This window comes from Periplaneta americana, chromosome 9, assembly GCF_040183065.1.
Source record: "Periplaneta americana isolate PAMFEO1 chromosome 9, P.americana_PAMFEO1_priV1, whole genome shotgun sequence".
Classification (NCBI taxonomy): Eukaryota; Metazoa; Arthropoda; class Insecta; order Blattodea; family Blattidae; genus Periplaneta; species Periplaneta americana.
This window is the reverse complement of record NC_091125.1, coordinates 151,537,759-151,562,098: the sequence shown is the minus strand read 5'-3', so window position 1 is coordinate 151,562,098 and position 24,340 is coordinate 151,537,759. Positions and strand designations below refer to the sequence as shown.

Sequence of the window (24,340 nt, the reverse complement as noted above, 5' to 3'; positions counted from 1 at the left end):
TTCTGAAGAGATTGGTTTACACAAAGAAGTTTTTTTTGAGCACTTGCACAGTGAGTTGTTCCATCATTTGAAAAATGAAGGGACTGCACTCACAACTAAATTATAAGAGATGCTTTCAGGCATTCTCAAAATTCTGAAGTGATTGGTTTACACAAAGAAGTTTTTTTTGAGCACTTGCACAGTGAGTTGTTCCATCATTTGAAAAATGAAGGGACTGCACTCACAACTAAATTATAAGAGATGCTTTCAGGCATTCTCAAAATTCTGAAGAGATTGGTTTACACAAAGAAGTTTTTTTTGAGCACTTGCACAGTGAGTTGTTCCATCATTTGAAAAATGAAGGGACTGCACTCACAACTAAATTATAAGAGATGCTTTCAGGCATTCTCAAAATTCTGAAGAGATTGGTTTACACAAAGAAGTTTTTTTTGAGCACTTGCACAGTGAGTTGTTCCATCATTTGAAAAATGAAGGGACTGCACTCACAACTAAATTATAAGAGATGCTTTCAGGCATTCTCAAAATTCTGAAGAGATTGGTTTACACAAAGAAGTTTTTTTTGAGCACTTGCACAGTGAGTTGTTCCATCATTTGAAAAATGAAGGGACTGCACTCACAACTAAATTATAAGAGATGCTTTCAGGCATTCTCAAAATTCTGAAGAGATTGGTTTATTATTATTATACTCCAATTTTACAAAGAACTCTATTTTACCTGAGATAGGTATGTTAGGGTTATAAATACATAATAGTAGGCTAATATTAATAATAATAATAATAATAATAATAATAATAATAATAATTTTTTTTTTGAGCACTTGCAAGAAGTCTCTGTGGGAATTTGTCGCATATACTTTGTTTTAAGAGCATACCATAAACGAAAGCCATATGGTGTCAATTCTGGGGAATATGTTCATTTTTTTGTAGGAGTGTCCTCACTTCTTCAGTAGGAAAATTGTATGAAGAAACGGTCTTTTATTCCAGTAGATACGTATGGTAAACACACACTTTTTCGTTCAATCCTGTAATGTAGTATAGATCTTCTTACTTTATATCCTAAGGATGAAACCTAACCATTTCCCCCTAGCAGGAATAGTCTGAGTCTAAGATCTTTTAAGCACACTCTACTTAGAAATGTTTCTTTTTGAACAGAACTAGACTCTTGCAAAAGTTTCTAAATAATTTGCTTTACATGACCAAGTTATTTTCTCTCTCTCTTTTTTTAAGTTATCTTGATGTTTTACTTAATCGTTTGTATATCTGTATGCTATGTAGTACATTTTTGCTATTCAACTTTTTGTCTTGTAACCTACATGTATTCTTATATTAGTATGTAAATTTATATTCTATTTCAAATGATTTTGTTATCTATTATTATTATTATTATTATTATTATTATTATTATTATTATTATTATTAAGTTAGAACTTATAAAATAGTTATATTTCTGGTTGTTATGTATGGTTGTGAAACTTGGACTCTCACTTTGAGAGAGGAACAGAGTTTAAGGGTTAAGGGGGTTCGAGAATAAGATGCTGAGGAAAATACTTGAGGCTAAGAGGGATGGAGTTACAGGAGAATGGAGAAAGTTACAGAATGCAGAACTGCACGCATTGTATTTTTCATCTAATATAATTAGGAACATCAAATTCAGACATTTGAGATGGGCACAACATGTAGCACACATGGGTGAATCCAGAAATGTGTATAGTGTGTTAGTTGGGAGACCTGAGAGAGAAAGACCTTTGGGGAGAATGAGACATAGAGGGGTTAAAATGGATTTGAGGGAGGTGGGATACGATACTAGGAACTGGATTAGTCTTGATCGGGATAGGGACCGATTGCAGGCTTATGTGAGGGTGGCAATGAACCTCTGGATTCTCTAAAAGCCATTTGTGAGTAAGTATTATTATTATTATTATTATTATTATTAAGTTAGAACTTATAAAATAGTTATATTTCTGGTTGTTATGTATGGTTGTGAAACTTGGACTCTCACTTTGAGAGAGGAACAGAGTTTAAGGGTTAAGGGGGTTCGAGAATAAGATGCTGAGGAAAATACTTGAGGCTAAGAGGGATGGAGTTACAGGAGAATGGAGAAAGTTACAGAATGCAGAACTGCACGCATTGTATTTTTCATCTAATATAATTAGGAACATCAAATTCAGACATTTGAGATGGGCACAACATGTAGCACACATGGGTGAATCCAGAAATGCGTATAGTGTGTTAGTTGGGAGACCTGAGAGAGAAAGACCTTTGGGGAGAATGAGACATAGAGGGGTTAAAATGGATTTGAGGGAGGTGGGATACGATACTAGGAACTGGATTAGTCTTGATCGGGATAGGGACCGATTGCAGGCTTATGTGAGGGTGGCAATGAACCTCTGGATTCTCTAAAAGCCATTTGTGAGTAAGTATTATTATTATTATTATTATTATTATTAAGTTAGAACTTATAAAATAGTTATATTTCTGGTTGTTATGTATGGTTGTGAAACTTGGACTCTCACTTTGAGAGAGGAACAGAGTTTAAGGGTTAAGGGGGTTCGAGAATAAGATGCTGAGGAAAATACTTGAGGCTAAGAGGGATGAAGTTACAGGAGAATGGAGAAAGTTACAGAATGCAGAACTGCACACATTGTATTTTTCATCTAATATAATTAGGAACATCAAATTCAGACATTTGAGATGGGCACAACATGTAGCACACATGGGTGAATCCAGAAATGCGTATAGTGTGTTAGTTGGGAGACCTGAGAGCGAAAGACCTTTGGGGAGAATGAGACATAGAGGGGTTAAAATGGATTTCAGGGAAGTGGGATACGATACTAGGAACTGGATTAGACTTGATCGGGATAGGGACCGATTGCAGGCTTATGTAAGGGTGGCAATGAACCTCTGGATTCTCTAAAAGCCATTTGTGAGTAAGTATTATTATTATTATTATTATTATTATTATTATTATTATTATTATTATTATTATTATTATTATTTCCATACATAGCATTGTGATTTTATCTGCTTTAGTGATAACTGGTAACAGTTGGTAACATTGAAAAGACACCCATATTAGCCTTTTATGAACTGACGTTACATGAACTCCACTATACTTATATACTTGTATCAAACTTTACAATATCAGTCTTTACCACTATATTTGCATATAAATGACTGTTACCTCCACAGAATTGGCCCAGCTGTCCTGAGGCAAGCAACCTACGGCACAATTAAGTTTGGCACCTACTATTCTCTGAAAGGTTTAGTGTCACATGGAACGGGAGATGAGGATGTGCGAGTCAATGTATGTTGTGCCGTCGTGGCAGGAATGGTCTCGAGTGCTATTGCCAACCCAACAGACGTGCTTAAAGTGCGGATGCAGGTGCTTGGCACCCAGAGCCAGAGGGGCATCGTGGGCTGTTTTCAAGAAGTTTACCGACAGGAAGGCGTTGCAGGCTTGTGGAGGGTAAGATTTGTTTTCATTGCTTATCTATACTAATAATAAAACTGTAACCGAAATGGTTTTTAGTAATTTTCGCTTTTACAAAAATTTTTACTTAGAATAAAGCTAGTCGCAAACATTTTTAAAGCAACTTTTGTTATTGTACGGGGGGATCCAGGAAATAACGACCGTTTTGTTGTAATAATTAAAAAAATATATTTATTTGAAAAAAACAAAGTCTGTTACATAACTGAAGCTTCCTTTACTTCTCTACATAATCACCACCTACATTTAAACATTTGTCGTATCTGTTCACTAGCTTTAGAATTCCCGTGTTATACTCCTGTGCCGCCAGTTGATTAAGCCTGGTGTTCACTGTCTTCTTCAACTCTTCATCACTTCCAAAAGATCCCAAAAGACAGTAACCGTGACTGTTTGAATTTTCTCGGTTTCTTGGGTGATGAGGGATGATGCCACTGACGTGATTGGTGCTTGGTCTCTGGGGTGTTGTGAGACACCCAGGTCTCATCACCAGTCACAATTTGATCAAGAAAGGCGTCTCCATCTGTGTGATATCGCATCAAGAATGTCAATGCTGAGGCCATTCTCTGAGTTTTGTGTTGGTCACTCAGTTGCCGTGGAACCCATCGTGCACAGATTTTGTGGTAGCCAAGATGTTGCGACACAATTTCACCAAGCAAAGAACGAGAAATGTCAGGAAAGGCAATATGCAATTCGTCGAGTGATATGCGCCTGTCTTGCAAGATTCTGTCGTTCACTTTAGTCTTCAGGTCTTCTGTGATGAGTGATGGGCGTCCGGGTCGAGTTTCGTCGTGGACATTTGTTCGCCCATTGTTGAACATTTCGCACCATTTTCTCACATTTCTTTCATTCATTACAGTATCACCATACACTTCTTTCAATTGCCGGTAAATTTGTGCAGGTTTCAAATGTCGGGCATTCAAAAATCGAATCACACTCCTCACCTCACAGTTGGCGGGATTATCAATCACGTCGTTCATTTTGAAGTAACACAGAATGCACAATGGCGACTTGTTGCAACCAGTACTCACAACATTATGAGAACACATGTTAAGGAAGCCAGTTGACCTTCAAACAAGGAAGGGGAGTCAGCTGCGCGGCGGGTATGCGCGAATGGTCGTTATTTCCTGGATCCCCCTCGTAATATTATCCAAAAAAATCAATAACAAGTGGAAGGTATTGATTCAACACACTTTTTTTTTTTTTTTTTTAATTTATTGAGTAGGACCGATATTTAACGAGATATATGAAGTTTAATATAACAAGCAAAAGGTATTCATATAACACACTTCTTTCTTCTTTTTTTAATTTATTGAGTATGTCTGGACAAGTAAAACTCATTCAGGGGCTTTACAAGAATATCTGCATAATATGTTGTTAAAGAAAGGAAATGAGAACCATAAGCTATCACTGAAGTTAGGGAGAAAGAAGAAAATAAATAAACCAACTGAGAATTAAAATAAATAATCTTGCCAAAAACATTTCTTAAAACACCAGGAATTTGGTGAAACTTTGTATTCTAATGGAAGTTGATTATAAGCTATTAAGAAGTGCTTAGTCCCTTTCGTACCATAAGTTACTGAGCCATTCTGAAAAAAAAAAAAATGTTTGTAGCAAGTGCAGCGAAGCGCATGGCTAGTTACATCATATAGAGTTCGTAATGAAGTTTCAATTACTGTAGTTTGATTGATTTGTGTCTAAGAACGTTGAGTTGAATGAAAATTAATTGAGGATAGAAATCCTCCATAGGTGCACATCATATTTGTAAACTAATGTTACAGAATTAAACTGCATTAACTTTGCAGTTATTAACGCATTTTTATTCTGTTTGTTTTACAGTATTCACAAAAGTTTGGAATTTTCTAAACCAATGGACTTAAGTCTGTGTATTTTCAAGCACAAGGTGTGTTATCTGTGGTTCTGTTATGCAAATCCTGGAAATCTCTAATGGGCCTTCTCTTAACCATGTCAATCTTATAGTCTGACATGAAAAAGTTTTTATACCGTAAAGCGGGGTGACTTTGAACAGTAATTTAGCGCCTTTCTAAATTAAATGCTGTACCCTATTGCGAAAGAACTGAACTAGTTTATTGACAACTTAAACAGTTTTATCGCAATTGGGTACAGCATTTAATTTAGAAAGGCGCTAAACTACTGTTCAAAGTCACCTCGGCGTTCAAAGTTACCCCGCTTTACAGTACCACACAAGGCGATACCGTTGTGAAAAGTGGAAATTTGAATTATGTTTTATTTAACGATACTCGCAACTGCTGAGGTGTCCACACCTTTGGAGTAACGGTCAGCGCATCTGGCTGCGAAACCAGATGGCCTGGGTTCGAATCCCGGTCGGGGCAAGTTACCTGGTTGAGGTTTTTTCCGGGGTTTTCCCTCAACCCAATACGAGCAAATGCTGGGTAACTTTCGGTGCTGGACCCCGGATTCATTTCACCAGCATTATCACCTTCATATCATTCGGACGCTAAATAACCTGAGATGTTGATACAGTGTCGTAAAATAAACCAATAAAAAAAATAAACTCCTGAGATTATATCCGCATCGCTGATCTGCCAGAATTTTGTCCTGCAGGAGTTCTTTTACATGCCTGTAAATTACTGACATGAGCCTGTCGCATTTAAGTATACTTAAATGTCATCGACCTGGGCCGGGATCGAACCCACAGCCTTATGCACAGAAGGTCAGCACTCTACCGACTGCGCTACCCAAGCTGACGCGAAATTTGGACTGTAGAAGAAATTACTATGACTGGCATTATTTAGTTTACTCTACAAGATAAAAAATCAGCATAACTTTGTATTTTCATTAATACGAGAATTTACGATGACCCCTCATTTTTCAGACGTAAAAATTGAAAATTATTGAACACATTTTTATTCTGCTTCTTATACAGTATTCACAAAAGTTGTCAATTTTCTAAACTAACCAATGGATTTCAATTCATGTACAAGGCATGTTCAGAAAGTAAAATTCTATGGGCCCATTTAGAGAAAGAAAACATAATAATTGGAAGATTTATTGGAACAGATACAGCAATTGTTGAGCTGTTTTTCAACATACTTCCCACCGGAATTGAGAGACATTTGTCATACCATGGGATCAACGTTTGTATGTCCCTGTGTTGTAGAAGTCTGCCGCTTGGAATCGGAATCAGTGTGTGACAGCCGTCTGCACCTCTCTCACTGCAACAAGCGGCACTGGGTTTTTAGTGCATGTTGCATGATAACACTCGGCCACATAAGGCTTGGCACACAACAGATCTTCTGCAGGAGTTCCACTGGGAGGTGTTTCAACATCCATCCTACAGCCCGGATCTTGCTCCCAGCAATTACAATGTTTTCTTACATCTTAAGAAATTCCTGTCCTGTCAGCATTTTCACAGTGACAGGTGCAGACAACTGTCACAAACTGGTTCGATCCCAGGCGGCAGACTTCTGTGACACAAGAATACAAAAGTTGATCCCATAGTATGACAAAATGTCTCAATTCCGGTGGGGAATATGTTGAAAAATAGTTCATCAATATTACTGTATCTGTTCCAATAAATCTTTCCATTACATTGTGTTTTCTTTCCCTGGACTGCCCAAGGAAAACTTACTTTTTGGACACGCCTCATATTAGCAAACAACATATTTGGGTAAATACAGTAGTAGTCACTGCGGTCCAAAGCAGGGAGATGCACTATCACCTTTACTTTTTAACTTCGTTCTAGAATGTGTCATTAGGAAAGTTCAGGATAACACAGAGGGTTTGGAATTGAACGGGTTACATCAGCTTCTTGTCTATGCGCATGACGTGAATATGTTAGGAGAAAATCCACAAATGATTAGGGAAAATGCGGAAATTTTACTTGAAGCAAGTAAAGCGATAGGGTTGGAAGTAAATCCCGAAAAGACGAAGTATATGATTATGTCTCATGACCAGAATATTGTACGAAATGGAACTATAAAAAATTGGAGATATATCCTTCGAAGAGGTGGAAAAATTCAAATATCTTGGAGCAACAGTAACAAATATAAATGACACTCGGGAGGAAATTAAACGCAGAATAAATATGGGAAATGCATGTTATTATTCGGTTGAGAAGCTTTTGTCATCTAGTCTGCTGTCAAAAAAACTGAAAGTTAGAATTTATAAAACAGTTATATTACCGGTTGTTCTTTATGGTTGTGAAACTTGGACTCTCACTTTGAGAGAGGAACAGAGATTAAGGGTGTTTGAGAATAAGGTTCTTAGGAAAATATTTGGGGCTAAGAGGGATGAAGTTACAGGAGAATGGAGAAAGTTACACAACGCAGAGCTGCACGCATTGTATACTTCACCTGACATAATTAGGAACATAAAATCCAGACATTTGAGATGGGCAGGACATGTAGCACTTATGGGCGAATCCAGAAATGCATATAGAGTGTTAGTTGGGAGGCCGGAGGGAAAAAAGACCTTTGGGGAGGCCGAGACGTAGGTGGGAAGATGATATTAAAATGGATTTGAGGGAGGTGGGATATGATGGTAGAGACTGGATTAAACTTGCTCAGGATAGGGACCAATGGCGGGCTTATGTGAGGGCGGCAATGAACCTCCGGGTTCCTTAAAAGCCAGTAAGTAAGTAAGTAAGGAGTTAGTGTTTTAGTCACAGTCTTACCGCCATTATATCAAAAGAGATTATGATATTGTGTTCACTAGATATTTTCTTATACTGTATTTTCCAGATGTATCTTTAATGTATAGAATTATTATATCTGAAGATTCAGGTGACTGTTCTTGTATGTTTTGTTAACAACTGCATCAATAAATGTACTGGATAATCATTAGCTTTGAAGGTAATTACTAAAGGCTTGAATCTAACAAAAAAGAACAGGCTTCATTTGATAGTTTTAGGTCTATTGTATAAAACAATGTTTCTTCTCTGTTGAATTATCCAGGGAGTTGGTCCTACAGCACAACGTGCAGCCGTCATTGCAGCTGTGGAACTTCCTGTTTATGATTTCTGTAAACATTACCTGATGGCTTCACTTGGAAACCACATCTCAAACCATTTCATGTAAGTACATAGCATATTTCTCTGTGCAGCTTGCCTATTAATGCTTGTTTTCTAGTAGTGCTGGAACACTGGAGTAATGGTGAGTGCAACCTTGTGTGTTATCCCTGTGACGCATCCACACGTGATTATGTGTTGCTTATATCTTGTGAAGGGCAGTGACAATGTCTGCACAACTCTCTGTAAAGGTACAGTCACACGTCGCTACTTTTACTGCGCAACTTTTGTACTGCAGCTGCAAAAGTTGCGAGTCGTGTTTAAGGTACAATCACACGTCGCTACTTTTGTAGCGCTGCAGTACAAAAAACTGCGCAAATCTTGTACTGCGACGTGTGAACAACGGTGCAACCCGAAAAGTAGCGGCTGCCGAACCTGCTGCCCGCTACTTTTCCATGCTGCACGCAACTTAAAAGTAGCGACGTGTGAATAGGGTTCTCAGGGTTGCAGCCGCAGCATTTTTGATATCGGTTTTGTTGAAACTTTTCTGCGGTTGCAACCAGTGTTGCCACCCAAATGTGTCAATGATACTTTTATTGTTTGGATATATTTTAATGTTAAATGTGATGAAAATAAATTTTTTGTAACAGTTATTAAATACACAACACAGTCCGAGCATAATTGGTGATGATATAATTCATTTTTTTAATTTTCCGTAGCGTAGTTCCAAACAGGAGGGTTGCCAACATTGATTACGTGAATATACTGTTGGTTATCATTTAAGTATATAGGCGTTTTTAAAAGCTTTATAGTAAAAATAATGTCAATTTCTGAATACTAGATACGACAGAAAAGCAAATAATAGATAAGGAAGCTTTCACATGAGTTTCTTAATAATGCGAACATAACCACAAAAAGTATATTGAGAAGTCAATATGGAGATGGAAACCTGCAGCATGACTGCGGCTGCAAAAGTAGCGCTTTGCGTGTGAACAGACTCGCAATCTCCAGTTGCAACTTTTGCAGCACTCGGGTTGCGCAGCACAAAAAGTAGCGTGCAGCACGCTACTTTTGGCTTACGTGTGAACACGACACGCAACTTTTGCAGCTGCAGTATAAATGTAGCACTGCAAAAGTAGCGATGTGTGACCATACCTTTACATGTAAGCCAAAAGTAGCACACTGCATGTTACTTTTCGTGCTGCACAACCCGAGCACTGCAAAAGTTGCAACTGGAGGTTGCGAGTTTGTTCACACACAAGGCATTACTTTTGCAGGTGCAGTCTAGCTGCAGCTTTTCATATCCATGTTGATTCTTCAATATACATTTTGTGGTTATGTTCGTATTAGAGTTTCAGATTATGAAACTCATGTGATTGCTTACTTATCTACTATTGTTTTTTCTGTCCAAACTATTATTCAGAAATTGGCATTATTTTTATTATAAAGTTATTAAAAATCACCCAATATACTTAAATGATAACCAACAGCATATTTTCATAGTCGATGTTGGCAACCCTCTTGTTTGAAACTATATCATCAGCAAATATACTCTGACTATGTTTTACATTTAGTAACGATTATAAATAATTTATTTTCATTACATCAAACATTAAACTATATCCAAACAAAAGTATTATTGGCACATTTGGGTGGCAACACTGATTGTAACCGCTGCAAAAGTTTCAACAAAACCAATATCAAAAATGCTTTGGCTGAAACCCTGAGAACCGTGTTCATACATCACTACTTTCAAGCTGCGGGCATCTGGTTCAGCAGCCGCTACTTTTTGGGTTGCACCGTTGTTCACACATCACAGTATGAGAGTTGCACATTTTTTTTATACTGCAGCGCTGCAAAAGTAGCGATGTGTGATCATACCTTAACTTTTGTCTAAGTGGTAGAGTCTCTTGGATAATTGATGCTTTAGTACTGCAGTGGTTCCCAACTTGTATTTCATGAACCCCTCGATGTTTATAAAAAGGTAACCATTAGTAGTAGGGATTATTTTAATAGTTTCAAACTGTTAGAAAATGTAGTAACATAACAATTACAGTCCACACCTATGGAGTAACGGTCAGTGCGTCTGGCTGCAAAATCAGGTGGCCCGGGTTTGAATCCCGGTCGGGGCAAGTTACCTGGTTGAGGTTTTTTCCGGGGTTTTCCCTCAACCCAATACGAGCAAATGCTGGGTATCTTTCGGTGCTGGACCCCGGACTCATTTCACCTGCATTATCACCTTCATTTCATTCAGACGCTAAATAACCTAGATGTTGATACAGCATCGTAAAATTACCCAATAAAATAACAATTACTGAATTATTCTCCAATTTCTCAAAGCTTCCTCATTTGGCATTCAGCATATGAGGTCCATATGGCTTCCCTCATTCCACATTATTAGGTGCCATTAGCACAATACAAACAGTTCTGAAAATTTTGTGGATAATTTTGTTAGGGTCGAGGTTCAGTTTTTCTAAGTACTTCAAGTTTTTGTTAAGCTCAGTTGTTTTGACTACATCAGAGGCATTTGAGTTCCACTCTGCCAAATTCATGTCAACTGTCCTCTTCAAGATGGCTCTGGCATGACACATCTAATCAAATCAGAGCTAACAACTGCAGTCGACTTAAACTATTACGTGAGACAAAATCTGTCTCAAAATACTCTTAATTGAAGCCTATCTGCTGACTGAAGAACAAAATTGTTTTTTTAATAACTGAACTGAATAATTTGTGTATTTTCTATGTGAAATTTTGTCGATTCCTTAGTCTCCTGTATTTTGTTAAAAAAAAATTTGGCAACCCTAGACACTGTATATTCAAACATGACGCAGTTTAAAGTAAAGTTGTTTGCGTAAAAAGTTGGAACTTGAATATTTTGTCATAGTAATAAATAATCGTTCTTTACTATTGAAATTACAGAGTTTAATAATTGTGTAATCAAACAAACCCTCCATTGTGTCCAGCCACCAGTTTACAGTTTGACCTTAAAATTCACAACATTTTTCTCCACTACAAAATTAAGATAAATACAGAATTTTCGCCCTGTGAGAACTGATTAACTTAGGAAAATACTGTCAGAATATTATCGAAATTATATAAAATAAACAACCGAAATCAGATTGAGAAAGCAGAAAATTTGAAACAAAATTAGAATGGAAAATGGAGTGGGCATATCCTTTTATATACTCTGTTAACAGAGTATTAAAAATGGCATGAATATTTAAAGAGTCAGTATTGTTTTCACCACAGACATTTGTATTGAAATAAGATTTCTAAATATAATTAATATAATCATGATGGCTTTGTCATTATAGTTCTTTAACTACTAGGTAAAAGGGTTTAATCCTATGTTTAACTATATTTTTACTTTACTTCTTAACTGTCTCGGTGATCCTTCTCATGTCTTCTAAGGGAACTCGGAATGATCTATTTATTTTATGCACGTCGAAGATGTAAACTACCAATGCGTGAAGTTCTGGAATAGCAAGAAAAACATATTATCCTGGATTACAATTCCCACACAGAACATGGTACCCTTTCTTGTATTGATTCGCATGTCCGGTTTTTTCACTATTGATTTTTAATCCGACATTAGCAACTTCAATTTCTAAACAAAATACTTTCTCAATCGTATCTTTAAAACTTTGTGAGAAGAGGCAAGTATCATCTGCTTATTCTAAGCCTTCTAGCTCCATCTTATATCTCATCTTCCGCCATATATTGTTTTCCTCGTTACATCATCCAACTAAAAGAAAGAGGGTTGGAATAAAATACACCCTTGTCTCACTCCACTAGTTATTCCAAAAGGTTCGGTGAATTTCCCTTCATGTATCACTTGGCATTTATATTCTCTGTATGTCTTTTATCAAGTTTAAATTTTTTTTTCGTATCTATGGTTAAAATTTCAGGAGACATTGCCTTTTTTTCAATTGTTGCAATGCTGTTTTGATTTCATTTCTCGTTGTTAAAGTAACTGCAATAAAAGTTGAAAAATATTTTGATAAACCCAGTTCTTTTATAATTGAAATGATACTTTTATTTGTGTAAACTTTTAACAGAGTTTCAGTGATTTAAAAAATGTTCTGATATTTTCTTTATGGTTGTTTGCTCAGCTTGCTTACGAGGTTGAGGAGTGGATATAAAGGACTTGTACTATATTTAATGCATCAAAAGAAAGAGAAATTGATGTTTATAAAGAATATTCCTTAAATGCAAACATGAAATTTGCGTGTTGATGTACAGTACTGAAAGGAAATACCAGTAATCAAATGTGGCCGGGTTTTTTTTTTAAATTGAAACAATTAGCTTCAGGATAAGCTTAAGCTACCCTATCATAATTTGAAATAAGAAGGCACATGCAGTAAGACCATGGTGTTCTGAAGTATACATACTAGGAAGTATGATCTCTTTAGTCCACACCTGTGGAGTAACGGTTAGCATGTCTGGCCGTGAAACCAGGTGGCCCGGGTTCGATTCTCGGTTGGGATAAGTTACCTGGTTGAGGTTTTTTCCGGAGTTTTCCCTCAACCCAATATGAGCAAATGCTGGGTAACTTTCAGTGCTGGACCCCGGGCTCATTTCACCGGCATTATCACCTTCATCTCATTCAGACACTAAATAACACTAAGATGTTTAGAAAGCATCGTAAAATAACCTACTAAAATAAAAAAAAATAAAAAAAGATCTCTTTTTGTAAAAGGGGTTAAAAACAAGCTTGGGAACTGCTGCTGCAGTGTGATTTGTGATGGTGTATTCTATTGTAGCATATCGCTTATACAGTACCTTTATACTGTGGTGTGAGGTGGCGAGGCACAGAGACGTGGTGTTATACTTGTCGGGTGTCTTGTTGCAGATTGTGCCGAGTTAGCGGCTAGCATAGAGTAGTGCTCGCTCGCCAACACACCCAACCCATGCTTTTGTCGGAAGGTACATTCCAATACACAAAATTTCACAATCCCAAATTTAAGACTTTGTTTCTCAAATTTTTGTAGTGTAACAGAAAATGTATTTAAAACTACACAATTCCTATCTGGTTCTCTTAGGAAACAATTGTGCTGCAAAACATTAGGAGTGGCACTAATTTTGAACTTTGTTCTTTCAGCTCAAGTTTCATAGCAAGTCTCGGAAGTGCTGTAGCATCCACCCCAATCGATGTGATACGAGTAAGTACTATTGAAATATCCAGAATAAAAGAACACATGTGGACCAAACTGTGGGATGTAGTTCTACATACAGAGAGAAATGAGTGTTCTAGTACGTTCATTGAACCATACATTTTTGACTTGGTTCTCTTAACGGAAGAGAATACGGAAATTTGACTAAAATTCTTTTTTTTTTTTCTAAAAAAATGTTTTTCCGCTTAAGGGAAGAGGATGGTATTTTTTTTTTTTAATGAGTAAATTAAAAAAAAAAAATCTTTAAAATACTCTGTGATATGTGTGGAATGCATAGCATAACATTTTGTGGGTATTTGTGCCCTTATCGGATGTTGAGTCGCAATTTTTAAACTTCCTGCGTTATGGATTTTTAAATCACTCGCCCACTTTTATTGTTGTTTCCGGTAAATTAAATTTTCAAAAACAAAAAAAAATGTTTTAAATACCCTTTGATATGTGTGGAATGCATTGCATAACATTTTGTGGGTATTTGTGCCCTTATCGGATGTTGAGACGTCATTTTTAAACTTCCTGCGCTATGGATTTTTAAATCACACGCCCGCTTTTATCGGTTTCCGGTAACTTCATTTTTTTTGCTACATTGCCAGACAAAAATGGATATAATTTCTGAACTATTAAAGATACCTGCATGAAATTTAGAACACACATTCTTTAGACTATTAGGAAACTTTTCTCTGTAACAGAATTTTGTTAATTGATTTTATTTAAAAAAAACTTCCGTTTGTTTGCAAGAAAGGAAATCAGAAAATTGTTATTAAATTTTAATTATTTATTTTACAAACGTAGGAACTAATATCAAAATTCTATTACAGACAGTTTGTAGAACATGCTATTGCAAATACATTGCAAAAAACTGTTTGAATCTGTCTTTAAAATGGTTTAGATATATCGATTTTAGTAAAATCCTGCATTGGGTATATTTTTTTTTCAAATTTGGGCCCCCAAATATATATATATTTTTTTCAAAATATTTTTATTTGATTGAGTTGCCACAGCTATGAGCTCTCTACATACAAAAAAATTAATATTTTACACCAAATAGGAAAAAAGTTTTAAAAAATACCATCCTCTCCCCTTAAAATGATCTTCTGACTGCAGAGAATATATTACAAATAAAATTTAAGACCTAACTCAGTGCTATGACATTTAATGATGCCATTTTCAATACTCTGTTAGCCGAGTATTTAAAAGGATATGCCCACTCCATTTTCCATTCTAATTTTGTTTCAAATTTACCGCTTTCTCAATCTGATTTCGGTTGTTTATATTATATAATTTCGTTCTTCAATAATGTGGCAGCCTTATCTCGTTTAAACACAAAGTCACAAACCAAGTGATATGACGCAGCATTCACCCTCGATCCGTGATTTAACAACATGCAATTTCACCTACAGACAGAAGGGTATCTGCATATTTATGTCCTTTATTCAGGTCTGACATATTTTGCAACTAAATATACAGTTGTCCACCGTTGTGGAGTAATAGGTGCACATCTGGCCAAGAAACGAGTGAGCCCGGGACAAGTTACCTGGTTGGGGTTGGGATTTTTCCGGGGTTTTCCCTCAACCAATTGAAGCAGAATTGGTTGAGGGAAAACGGCGTTAGACCTCGGACTCATTTCACCATCATTAATTCACATAGCAGCATCATCATCCATACAATAGCCCGGGTTAAGTTCACGGTGCTGTACTTGTACAAGAGCGCAGCCGTTCGGCTATCCAATCATTCATAGAATAGAAGTAGTTCACAGTGCTGTACTTGTACAAGAGCGCAGCCGTTCGGCTATCCAATCATTCATAGAATAGGAGTAGTTCACTGTGCTGTACTTGTACAAGAGCGCAGCCGTTCAGCTATCCAATCATTTATAGAATAGGAGTGGTAAGCACAATAAGCCTCAGGCTGCAATGTAAGGTTGTGATAGTAAGCCATTTGCGCAAAGTAGAGTGAATAATTTTGTTAATCAGGTGGTGAATGCCACTTCTGTGCAGAATGCATCATAGCCTATTTACTCTTTAAAAACATGCTATCGAATATAACATGCACATAAATTTTGAAAATACACAAAAAATAGGTTGGCTAGCAGATGTAACATGCAGTCGTACAAAATAAACACAGGAGGAATTAAATATTAAAAAAAGTCATATTGGACAGTTTTTGGGCTCATGTTTGGTGAAAGAGTAATGGAACGGAGAAAAATTCTCTCCGGCGCCGGGATTTGAACCCGGGTTTTCAGCTCTACGTGCTGATGCTTTATCCACTAAGCCACACCGGATACCACCCCGACATCGGACAGAATCGTCTCAGTTTTAAGTTCCAACTCTTGGGTTCCCTCTAGTGGCCACCCTCTGCACTAAGTCATAGATGTCTATGAATGAAGGACTGAAGTCCACACATGTGCTGAGGTGCACTCGTTATGAGTGACTAGTTGGCCGGGATCCGACGGAATAAGCGCCGTCTTAAATCACAAGTGATTTATGCATATCATATATATTATTTAATGTACTGTTGGATCCTGGCCAACTAGTCACTCATAACGAGTGCACCTCAGCATATGTGTGGACTTCAGTCCTTCGTTCATAGACATCTATGACGTAGTGCAGAGGGCGGCCAATAGAGGGAACCCAAGAGTTGGAACTTAAAACTGAGATGATTCTGTCCGACACCGGGGTGGTATTCAGTGTGGCTTAGTGGATAAAGCATCAGCACGTAGAGCTGAAAACCTGGGTTCAAATCCCGGCGCCGGAGAGAATTTTTCTCCGTTCCATTACTCTTTCATCGTATGATGACGCAGAATATCTGCATGGAAATATCATATGTACTTCGGTTCATTAAATAATACTCATGTTTGGTGCCCATGGCACGATCCCACGAGAAACTTTAAATCAGCTTAAACAATTTAAAATTTCTGATGCAACGATTGATGCCATAGGATCTCATGTGTTAAAATCATCCTTAGCTATAATTAGTAATCATTTGTACCCAACAAACTTTTATTGTAAATGATTTCCTATGTTTTCGTATCATTTATCTTAATGTTTTTTTTTTTTCCTTTCAAATTGTCACACAATTGTTTTTAATGATTATTCTTTATGAATTGATTAGTAGGCCGATCTATTCGAACCCTTATTTAGGGCGGCTTTTGTTAATACAAATTATCTGCACTCTGTCCCACTTTCATCTTCAGAATCAGAAGTCCAAGTTTAAGTCTGAATAATCACTAAGATCTGTTTGACTTGGCATTATCCCAAAGCACGCTGTCTTCTTTATCATCTAAAGCATTGGAGATGCAGCATTTCTTTGGAATATAACTTGCACCTCAGTTTCGAAGGTGGCGATTTTACCGAGAAATGTATGTCTTATAATCGAGTAAAATATTTGGTGTTATATGTATATACTGTACCAGTAGTGTCACCTGTATAATAATCAATAATAAGGTGTATTAGTCTACTAATGTGGTTGTATGAACAACATTAGCATACATAAAGAAGTGTGTTACTATGGTGTCTGTTACGTTTGAACAGTTTACAAAAATGTTGTTAGCTAATGTTGAGTTTTTGGCAATATAGCAATTAGCTGTTCTGCTCTCCAGTATACTCGTAGATAAGTGATGTAGCAAACAATATAACCATTTAATGCAGACACCATGTTTTTACATTGTGGCAGTTATATCACCTACATGCAACCCCCAAACTATCTCAATTCTTTCCTTTTTTGTCAGTGTCATGTCCAGTTGCCTGAAACATTATCTGTACTTTCACATTTCTTTGTTAATAACTTTTGAACCACAACTCTTACGTCAAACCTGATTACGGCAATGAATTTCTGAGTAAATTTCTGTCTTATTTGATATACCACATGACCTCATTTCTATTAAAAAAAGAAGTGACCTCAATCCAAGATGGCTGCCATGTTCCGGAAGTAGCAGCAAAGGTTGCCCCCCCCCCTCTCTTATCCATACTTTCATGGAGTACTCAGATCTTTAATTTCGTCTCGAAATGAAAGTGTGTCCTGAGAGTTTTGACTCACCCTGTATAATCATGCAAAGTATTGCACTATCAAAGTCATAGATGACTGAAAAAAGCTTGAGAGTTTTCAGAAGAACTTAACTTCACGTTAACTTTGATTACTGAGAGTAAACATTTACTTCTTTCAGACGCGATTGATGAACCAGAAGAAGCTAAAGAAAGAAATTAGCAGTCCTGGGGGTCGCATTTATACAGGAAGTATCGACTGCCTTGTTCAGGTATGTATAAGTGTTGCTGCTCTTTATGTGCTAATGAGCTATGCACATAAATTTGTCTTGGCTGGGTTCCCTAGCACGCTCTACTTTCCCTGTAGCTGTTTTATACCTGCAGATTCTTAAGCAATTGTACTATTGCAAAATCATCATTAAGTATTTTAGACATGTTCGCACTTCCATTGGTATGAAAAGCATCTATTAGCAGTGGTCTGTCATTCAGTCTGTCTTTCTTTCTTTCTTTCTTTCTTTCTTTTTTTCTGCCTGCCAGTCCCTCCATCTTTCAAACATTGGCTGATTGATTGACGATTATGATGTAGCAGCTTTCATCACAAGCTCCGAAATACGACTTTGCTACAGGGTGTATGTATGAGAGAGAAAAAATAATTATACCATAAACTTTCTTTCTTTTTTTCTGCCTGCCAGTCCCTCCATCTTTCAAACATTGGCTGATTGATTGACGATTATGATGTAGCAGCTTTCATCACAAGCTCCGAAATACGACTTTGCTACAGGGTGTATGTATGAGAGACAGAAAAAATAATTATACCATAAACTGACACCCTAGCCATAATTATTAAAACATGAAGGCCCAATTGTATAAAACTCCCTGTCTAAAGATCAACTTTGATCGAATATCGGAAAGTGAACCGAGTTCAGACACTTCTTCTATTGTATAAAACTTTTCTGCGATCAAATTACCTTGGTTCAAATGCAGTCTAAGTTCACGTACAAAGGATATGGCAACATCGCATAAACAGGTGAAGTATGTGATGCGCGGGCCATGTTGTACAGGTTTGTTCAGTGTTGCCAATCTAGCGACTTTAACTCTTTTTCAGCGACAATTTCTTTTAACTTTTATATTGCTTAAATAGGGATTTAGCGACCTTTTTAGCACCCCATAGTGACAAAACGTAATATTTCTTTGTTGATAATGAGAAATCTAGCAACTTTCCAGCTACTTTTTGGCAACTTTCCGTATACTCTGTTGGAGACACTGGTTTGTTTCGTGCTTTGTAAATAATGGCGGACAATAACAAGAAGGTTGATCATTCACAAAATTATCGTGTTATGGTGTTTGATACTGCTAAACATAAACAATTTTCGTTTAGTAATACAGTTAATTGAAAATTTATGAATGTACCTATCATATCCATTAATAATTAATAGTTGTTATAAACATAATATAATATTATAGGTTATGTTATTTGAATTGCTGAACACGATAAAGCCTTATAAAATATAAGAATGTTTGTGTATTTTTAAGGCAAGAAATTGAAAAAAAAATATATATAAATGTAACTACCATATCTATTAATATTAATAATAATGGTTATTGTATTTGCACAATCTGCCACTCGTATATTTCTATCAGAAAAGAAATAACTGAACTTGGATTATCTAACTTAATCGGAGAAATTTCTTCAATCAAAGTTGACTTTAGTTTAAGACAAATTAATCTCAGATTTGAAATTAACAACACAAAATTCCAAGTTCTAGCTAGAACGAGGATCAATTTAAGCTCTGATCTAAGATTAAATGGTTTATACAATCGGCCTGAAGTCATGTTGAATTTAAGATATTCTTATCAAATTTCTAAGTACAGCTCCTATATCTCAATCCATACAAGAAGACTCTGCGTATCAACAAACATAATGCAAAATCCTTCCTCACTCTAACATAAGGCATTCATTGATATGTGTGAAGGAAATGACATGACATAACAGACAATTATTTTTCAGCTAACAACCTAACATGAAGCATCGAATGAATGAGAAATTTTTATAAGAAAGTACTTACATTATGAAGCATCCACGTCATGTAATGGACTGTTTCTCAAGGGTTTCCCCTTATGATGTTTTAGGCTTGAATTACCAGCAACTGGCTAGCCATTACAGCCTACACTAAATAGCTATGTAGTATTAGTAATAGTAGTATTTATTTAACCTGGTAGAGATAAGGCCATCAGGCCTTCTATGCCCCTCTACCAGGAGATTCCAACTATAATATGAAGAATAAAATTACAATTAGTATTAAATTTATAATTACAATTACAAATAAAATTACAGTTAGTATTAAATTTACAATTACAATTACAATAAAAATCAAAGTATGAAAAGATTACCTGACTAATGAAAGCTAGATAATTTATCATAGAAAAACAAAGTCGCAGAACATTGACACTGAATGTGTCACCAGCGAATAGAGATTATAAAGAATGGACACTGAGCGAATTTTCCTGTGTTTTGTTTCTCTGTGCGCTGGCGTTTAGTTCCGCTTTCAAGCGCTAGAGGTTAGTGTAATAGAGCATACGCTAAGATAATAATTGAGTATAGAGTTGAGACACAGGATCCAAACATCGCCTACCTTATTGCATAATCCAGTGACGCTTTGCTTCAAATAAATTCAAGTTAACAGCTTTTCCTTATTTCTCAGTGACAAACTAGTTGTAATAATAATTTTTTTATGTTTCAGATATAATAAATTATATTATAAAGTAATATAATACATTATAAAATTATGTATCAATGATAATATGATGAGTGATAATGGAAATTTCAAGTTATCTTAACCGATGGCTGTTGATTGGTTTAGATATCAATGCCAATAAATACGTACTGTTATTTTTCTCGCGGTATATGGCATTCAAATCATTCTAACCTATCTGATGATATTTTTTTCCCCCTTTCTTAACTGTAAATGGGCACATTGGGCACATTTTGTATATTCGATTCCCTAACCATTTCAAATGTTTATCATTTTACCTTTTAGGTGTGTTTCCAAATTATATGTAATACGCTTTGTCAAATCTGGCAACCTTTTCATAAGGGAAGCTAAATTTATTATTATATATAGTATATGGTTTTACTTCTCATAAGAGTTTTGTTTTTCCGTTTTCAGTGCTATCAAATCATTACATATTTTAATTGTTGATGGGGTCAATGTCTCAACTCTCATTATAAAGGAACTCTAGAGTCTAGACATTACAGTTAATGACGGATTTATTATTTTATGGATCCAATTTATTTTGAGTACATAATGTACCTAGATGTATTAATTGTATGTGTTATATTTCCGCTGTGTTGACTACTAGCTGGTGTGATGTCAGCGCAAACTCTAGGGAGAAAGTAGAATCTCATGCTCTAGTTGGCTTGAAGGTCATTGAAATCAGTCCGGCTACATCAAAGGTACCAACGCAACGTGTCCATACTTAAGTTATCTATATGCTGGTGTCACCACTACATTTCATGCAAACCTAGTGCCATTGTGTAAACTAGCCTTTGGAAAATTTGCTGTTTTTCTAAACACGAGAAGAAAATACGATATTTGAAGCAGATGGAAAACTAATTAAGGCTGTTACGAAAGAATGTAATTTGTAGGTGAGGTCCCAGTAATGTACTGTTCTCAATGGGGCATGATAACATAACAAGGAGGTTGTGTAATGGCTGCGTCACCACTCAAAACCATAAACCAAACAAAGAGATGAAAAACAGTGCTCCATCAATTGGTTTTTGTTACTATTTACTTCATGTACTGTACTATAGTCGTGTCGCTGTTATTCCCGGCGTGACTCCTCCTCTTTGCTTACGTCTTAGGAAGTGAAGGCTCTATAAAGTCTAGGTAGGTAGCATCATTCGCCATTTTTGTTCTTTCGTTGCCGAGCTACCAGATGAGGAATCTATTTGCTTCACCGATAAACATTATCATGTCATAGTTCCTATGATAAGAAATCAAACGCACTGTAATTGAATAAATAATTGAGCGGGAAATAGCGTTCTTGTGTGATTTCTGTGAACGCCAACGAAAGAGCCAAAATGGCGGGCGATTATATTAAGTATTTATTGAGCCTTAGAAAATTCATTACATCATCAATAGCAAATGACAAGACGCACACGTTTAAATGTAGCCGACCTGCAACATGATTGGCTGCCGGAAATAAGAATGACAGGATTATATAATACATTGGTTAAGAAGCACCAATGCTTTGTGCATGCCATTGGAAATTAAATAACCAGTCTTCCTTTATCTTAATTATTTTACCAACTCTGTCGTTTTGTTGACACATCGCATGCAACTTGATTTCAGACTGTGAAGAATGAAGGTCCATTGGCACTCTACAAAGGATTCATTCCAACATGGGTGAGAATGGGGCCTTGGAATATTATTTTCTTTGTGACTTATGAACAACTGAAACAACTATACTGAGGTACCATTATGCCAGACGCATTGTGTAAATATGTATTACATTTAATTATTTTATGCATGGCCAATATTTCTGAATATTATATTGCTAAAAATATGTGCAATTACCGAGACTAGAAAGAATATGAACTATTCCTCTCCTTTGTAAATTATTTATTATAAATGTATATCTTTGTAAGTTGCTGTTATAGGGTAAGATTGTATCATCTTGGAAGTGGTACAACGTCTTTCAAGTGGAAGGGAGATGGTTGTTTCCTTTTTTCAGAACTATAGAAGAGAGAAATAAGAATGGAAGGTAGTGCAATATTGAGAATCTTATTTTTTTAGTGTAAATATTACTACTACGAAAGACTACTGATAGTTTCATTATAGATATTGATGTTACTTGAATCTAGTTACTTGTATTTAATGATATGGTATTACTTGAAAACTGTCCAGAAATCTTTCCATTTGACTTCTTTGTCGTTTCATAATTTGTAGAATAGTTAAAAAATATCTAATCAATTATTTTGTATATATAACATATTGAATATCTTTGGGCTAAAAAATGCAGTGTGTTTCTTTACTATAAGCAGTGCAATGAACGCAGGACCTTGTCTACTCCTGAAAACAAGCAAAAAAGATCCCATGAACGTCTTCGTAATCCTATGACAGATACATGATTTATCAACTTGGCCCAAACATCGCCTTTTAAGAATGGAGTGTAAGAACAGAGTTCACTTCATTGTATTAGTTGTTTGTTGTGTTGTGTCATATGAAGATAAAGCAGCATTACACAGAGGATGATGAAGTAGTATAATGATGACAATGAGAAGAAAATGCTGTTTAAAAATCTTCTCTAAACACCATCTCTTTCCAAGTTTCACATGGACTCACTGAGATCGGAATCTCTCTCTTGTATAGAAAGCCACTGTTCTTAGGTATTCAATTAGAACCATGGTTCCTAAACTGTAGTGGATCAGAGAGTGATTTGAAAGAGGTCCATAGAACCAAGATGCGTTTTTAAATGATTTTTTTTTAATTAAGCTTAATTTGATCACATTCTCTGATTAGCATGTTTATCTTGTTGCGATTTTTTGTTTGTGTTTGTATATATACAGTATATCTTGCACAGGATAGGGACTGATGGCAGGCTTATGTGAGGACGGTAATGAACCTCTGGGTTCCTTAAAAGCTATAAGTATATATATATTGAGAATGAGATGTAAAGGATTTCATGTATTTATTCTTATTTGACATGTTACGGTCTACATTTCGTTCCACTACTGAAAGGTGGAGTGTGTGTTTTGACATAAATGACGGACATGTAGAAAGGAAGTAGAATGAGTGTAAAAGATCACAATAACATTGATTTTTCGAGGAACAGATGCATTATAGGACCCACCCCGAGTATTCCATAGTATCAATTATATATTGTATAGTTTCGATTATTATATAAAGTATGCCATCTTAACAAAACTAAAGCATACTACAAACATGTAGGTAAAACCAACAACAATGAAATTAAGCGCATATTGGTCACCTTTGTTATACATTATATTTTATTCAAAATAAAGTTAAAGAAACAAACCAAAGCTAAACTTAAAACTTAAAATATTTTACCACAAATTCAATATGGTTCATGTAAAATACTAATTTTACTCCATTTATGCTGCATTTTTAGTCCTGGGGAAATACTAGTCTTTCCAAAAACACATTTTTACTAGTGTTTTCCCTGGACCAAAAAATTTAAATAAAAAATTGTTGTAAACATTATCATGGAGATGTTCTGTTTCATTTTCTCCGTTATCCAAGTGATTTCACGAAGTACTACGATACGGCGTTCCTGTGTTTATCATTTAATACTTTGTAATTTCCAATGACATCTCCACATGAGTGAATCTCGTTTACTTTTACATTTCTTCAAACTCATCCCGGAATTACATGTTTCGCAGAACATTTCACTCTTAAATAAACCACAATCACATAAAAAAACCATAGAACATATCATAAATGAGGCAAGTAAAAACGTTCTCTTTTTATAATTCCATAATTTCAAATTCTAGGCTTACATTTTAAGCCAACAGGAAGAATTTGATTCACTTCTTTTTGATATTTAACTATAGCATTCGAAATTGCCGCCATGATGAAAATCAAACTAATTTACTACAATATTCGTTGGTTGGCAACATAATAAAAGCAATAAATATCGATAATTTAATTGATCGAAACGCTACTTCCGTTGACCCTTTTTCTTTTTGTGGCTTTGCA

The 24,340-nt window shown here is 35.9% G+C and overlaps 1 protein-coding gene across 2 annotated transcripts in view; it reads left to right on the top strand.

Annotated features, from left to right (window-relative positions):
* Bmcp (uncoupling protein Bmcp mitochondrial) overlaps positions 1 to 24,081 on the top strand; it is a 415,529-nt gene extending 391,448 nt beyond the window's left edge. For both annotated transcript variants that reach the window (XM_069836125.1, XM_069836124.1), the window contains 5 exons: positions 3,189 to 3,465; positions 8,421 to 8,539; positions 13,575 to 13,635; positions 17,804 to 17,893; positions 21,974 to 24,081. In XM_069836125.1, the coding sequence (XP_069692226.1) occupies positions 3,189 to 3,465; positions 8,421 to 8,539; positions 13,575 to 13,635; positions 17,804 to 17,893; positions 21,974 to 22,093 (667 nt within the window). In that variant the 3' untranslated portion in view covers positions 22,094 to 24,081. The remainder of the gene's footprint in view (positions 1 to 3,188; positions 3,466 to 8,420; positions 8,540 to 13,574; positions 13,636 to 17,803; positions 17,894 to 21,973) is intronic.
* The last annotated feature ends 259 nt before the right edge of the window (positions 24,082 to 24,340 follow it).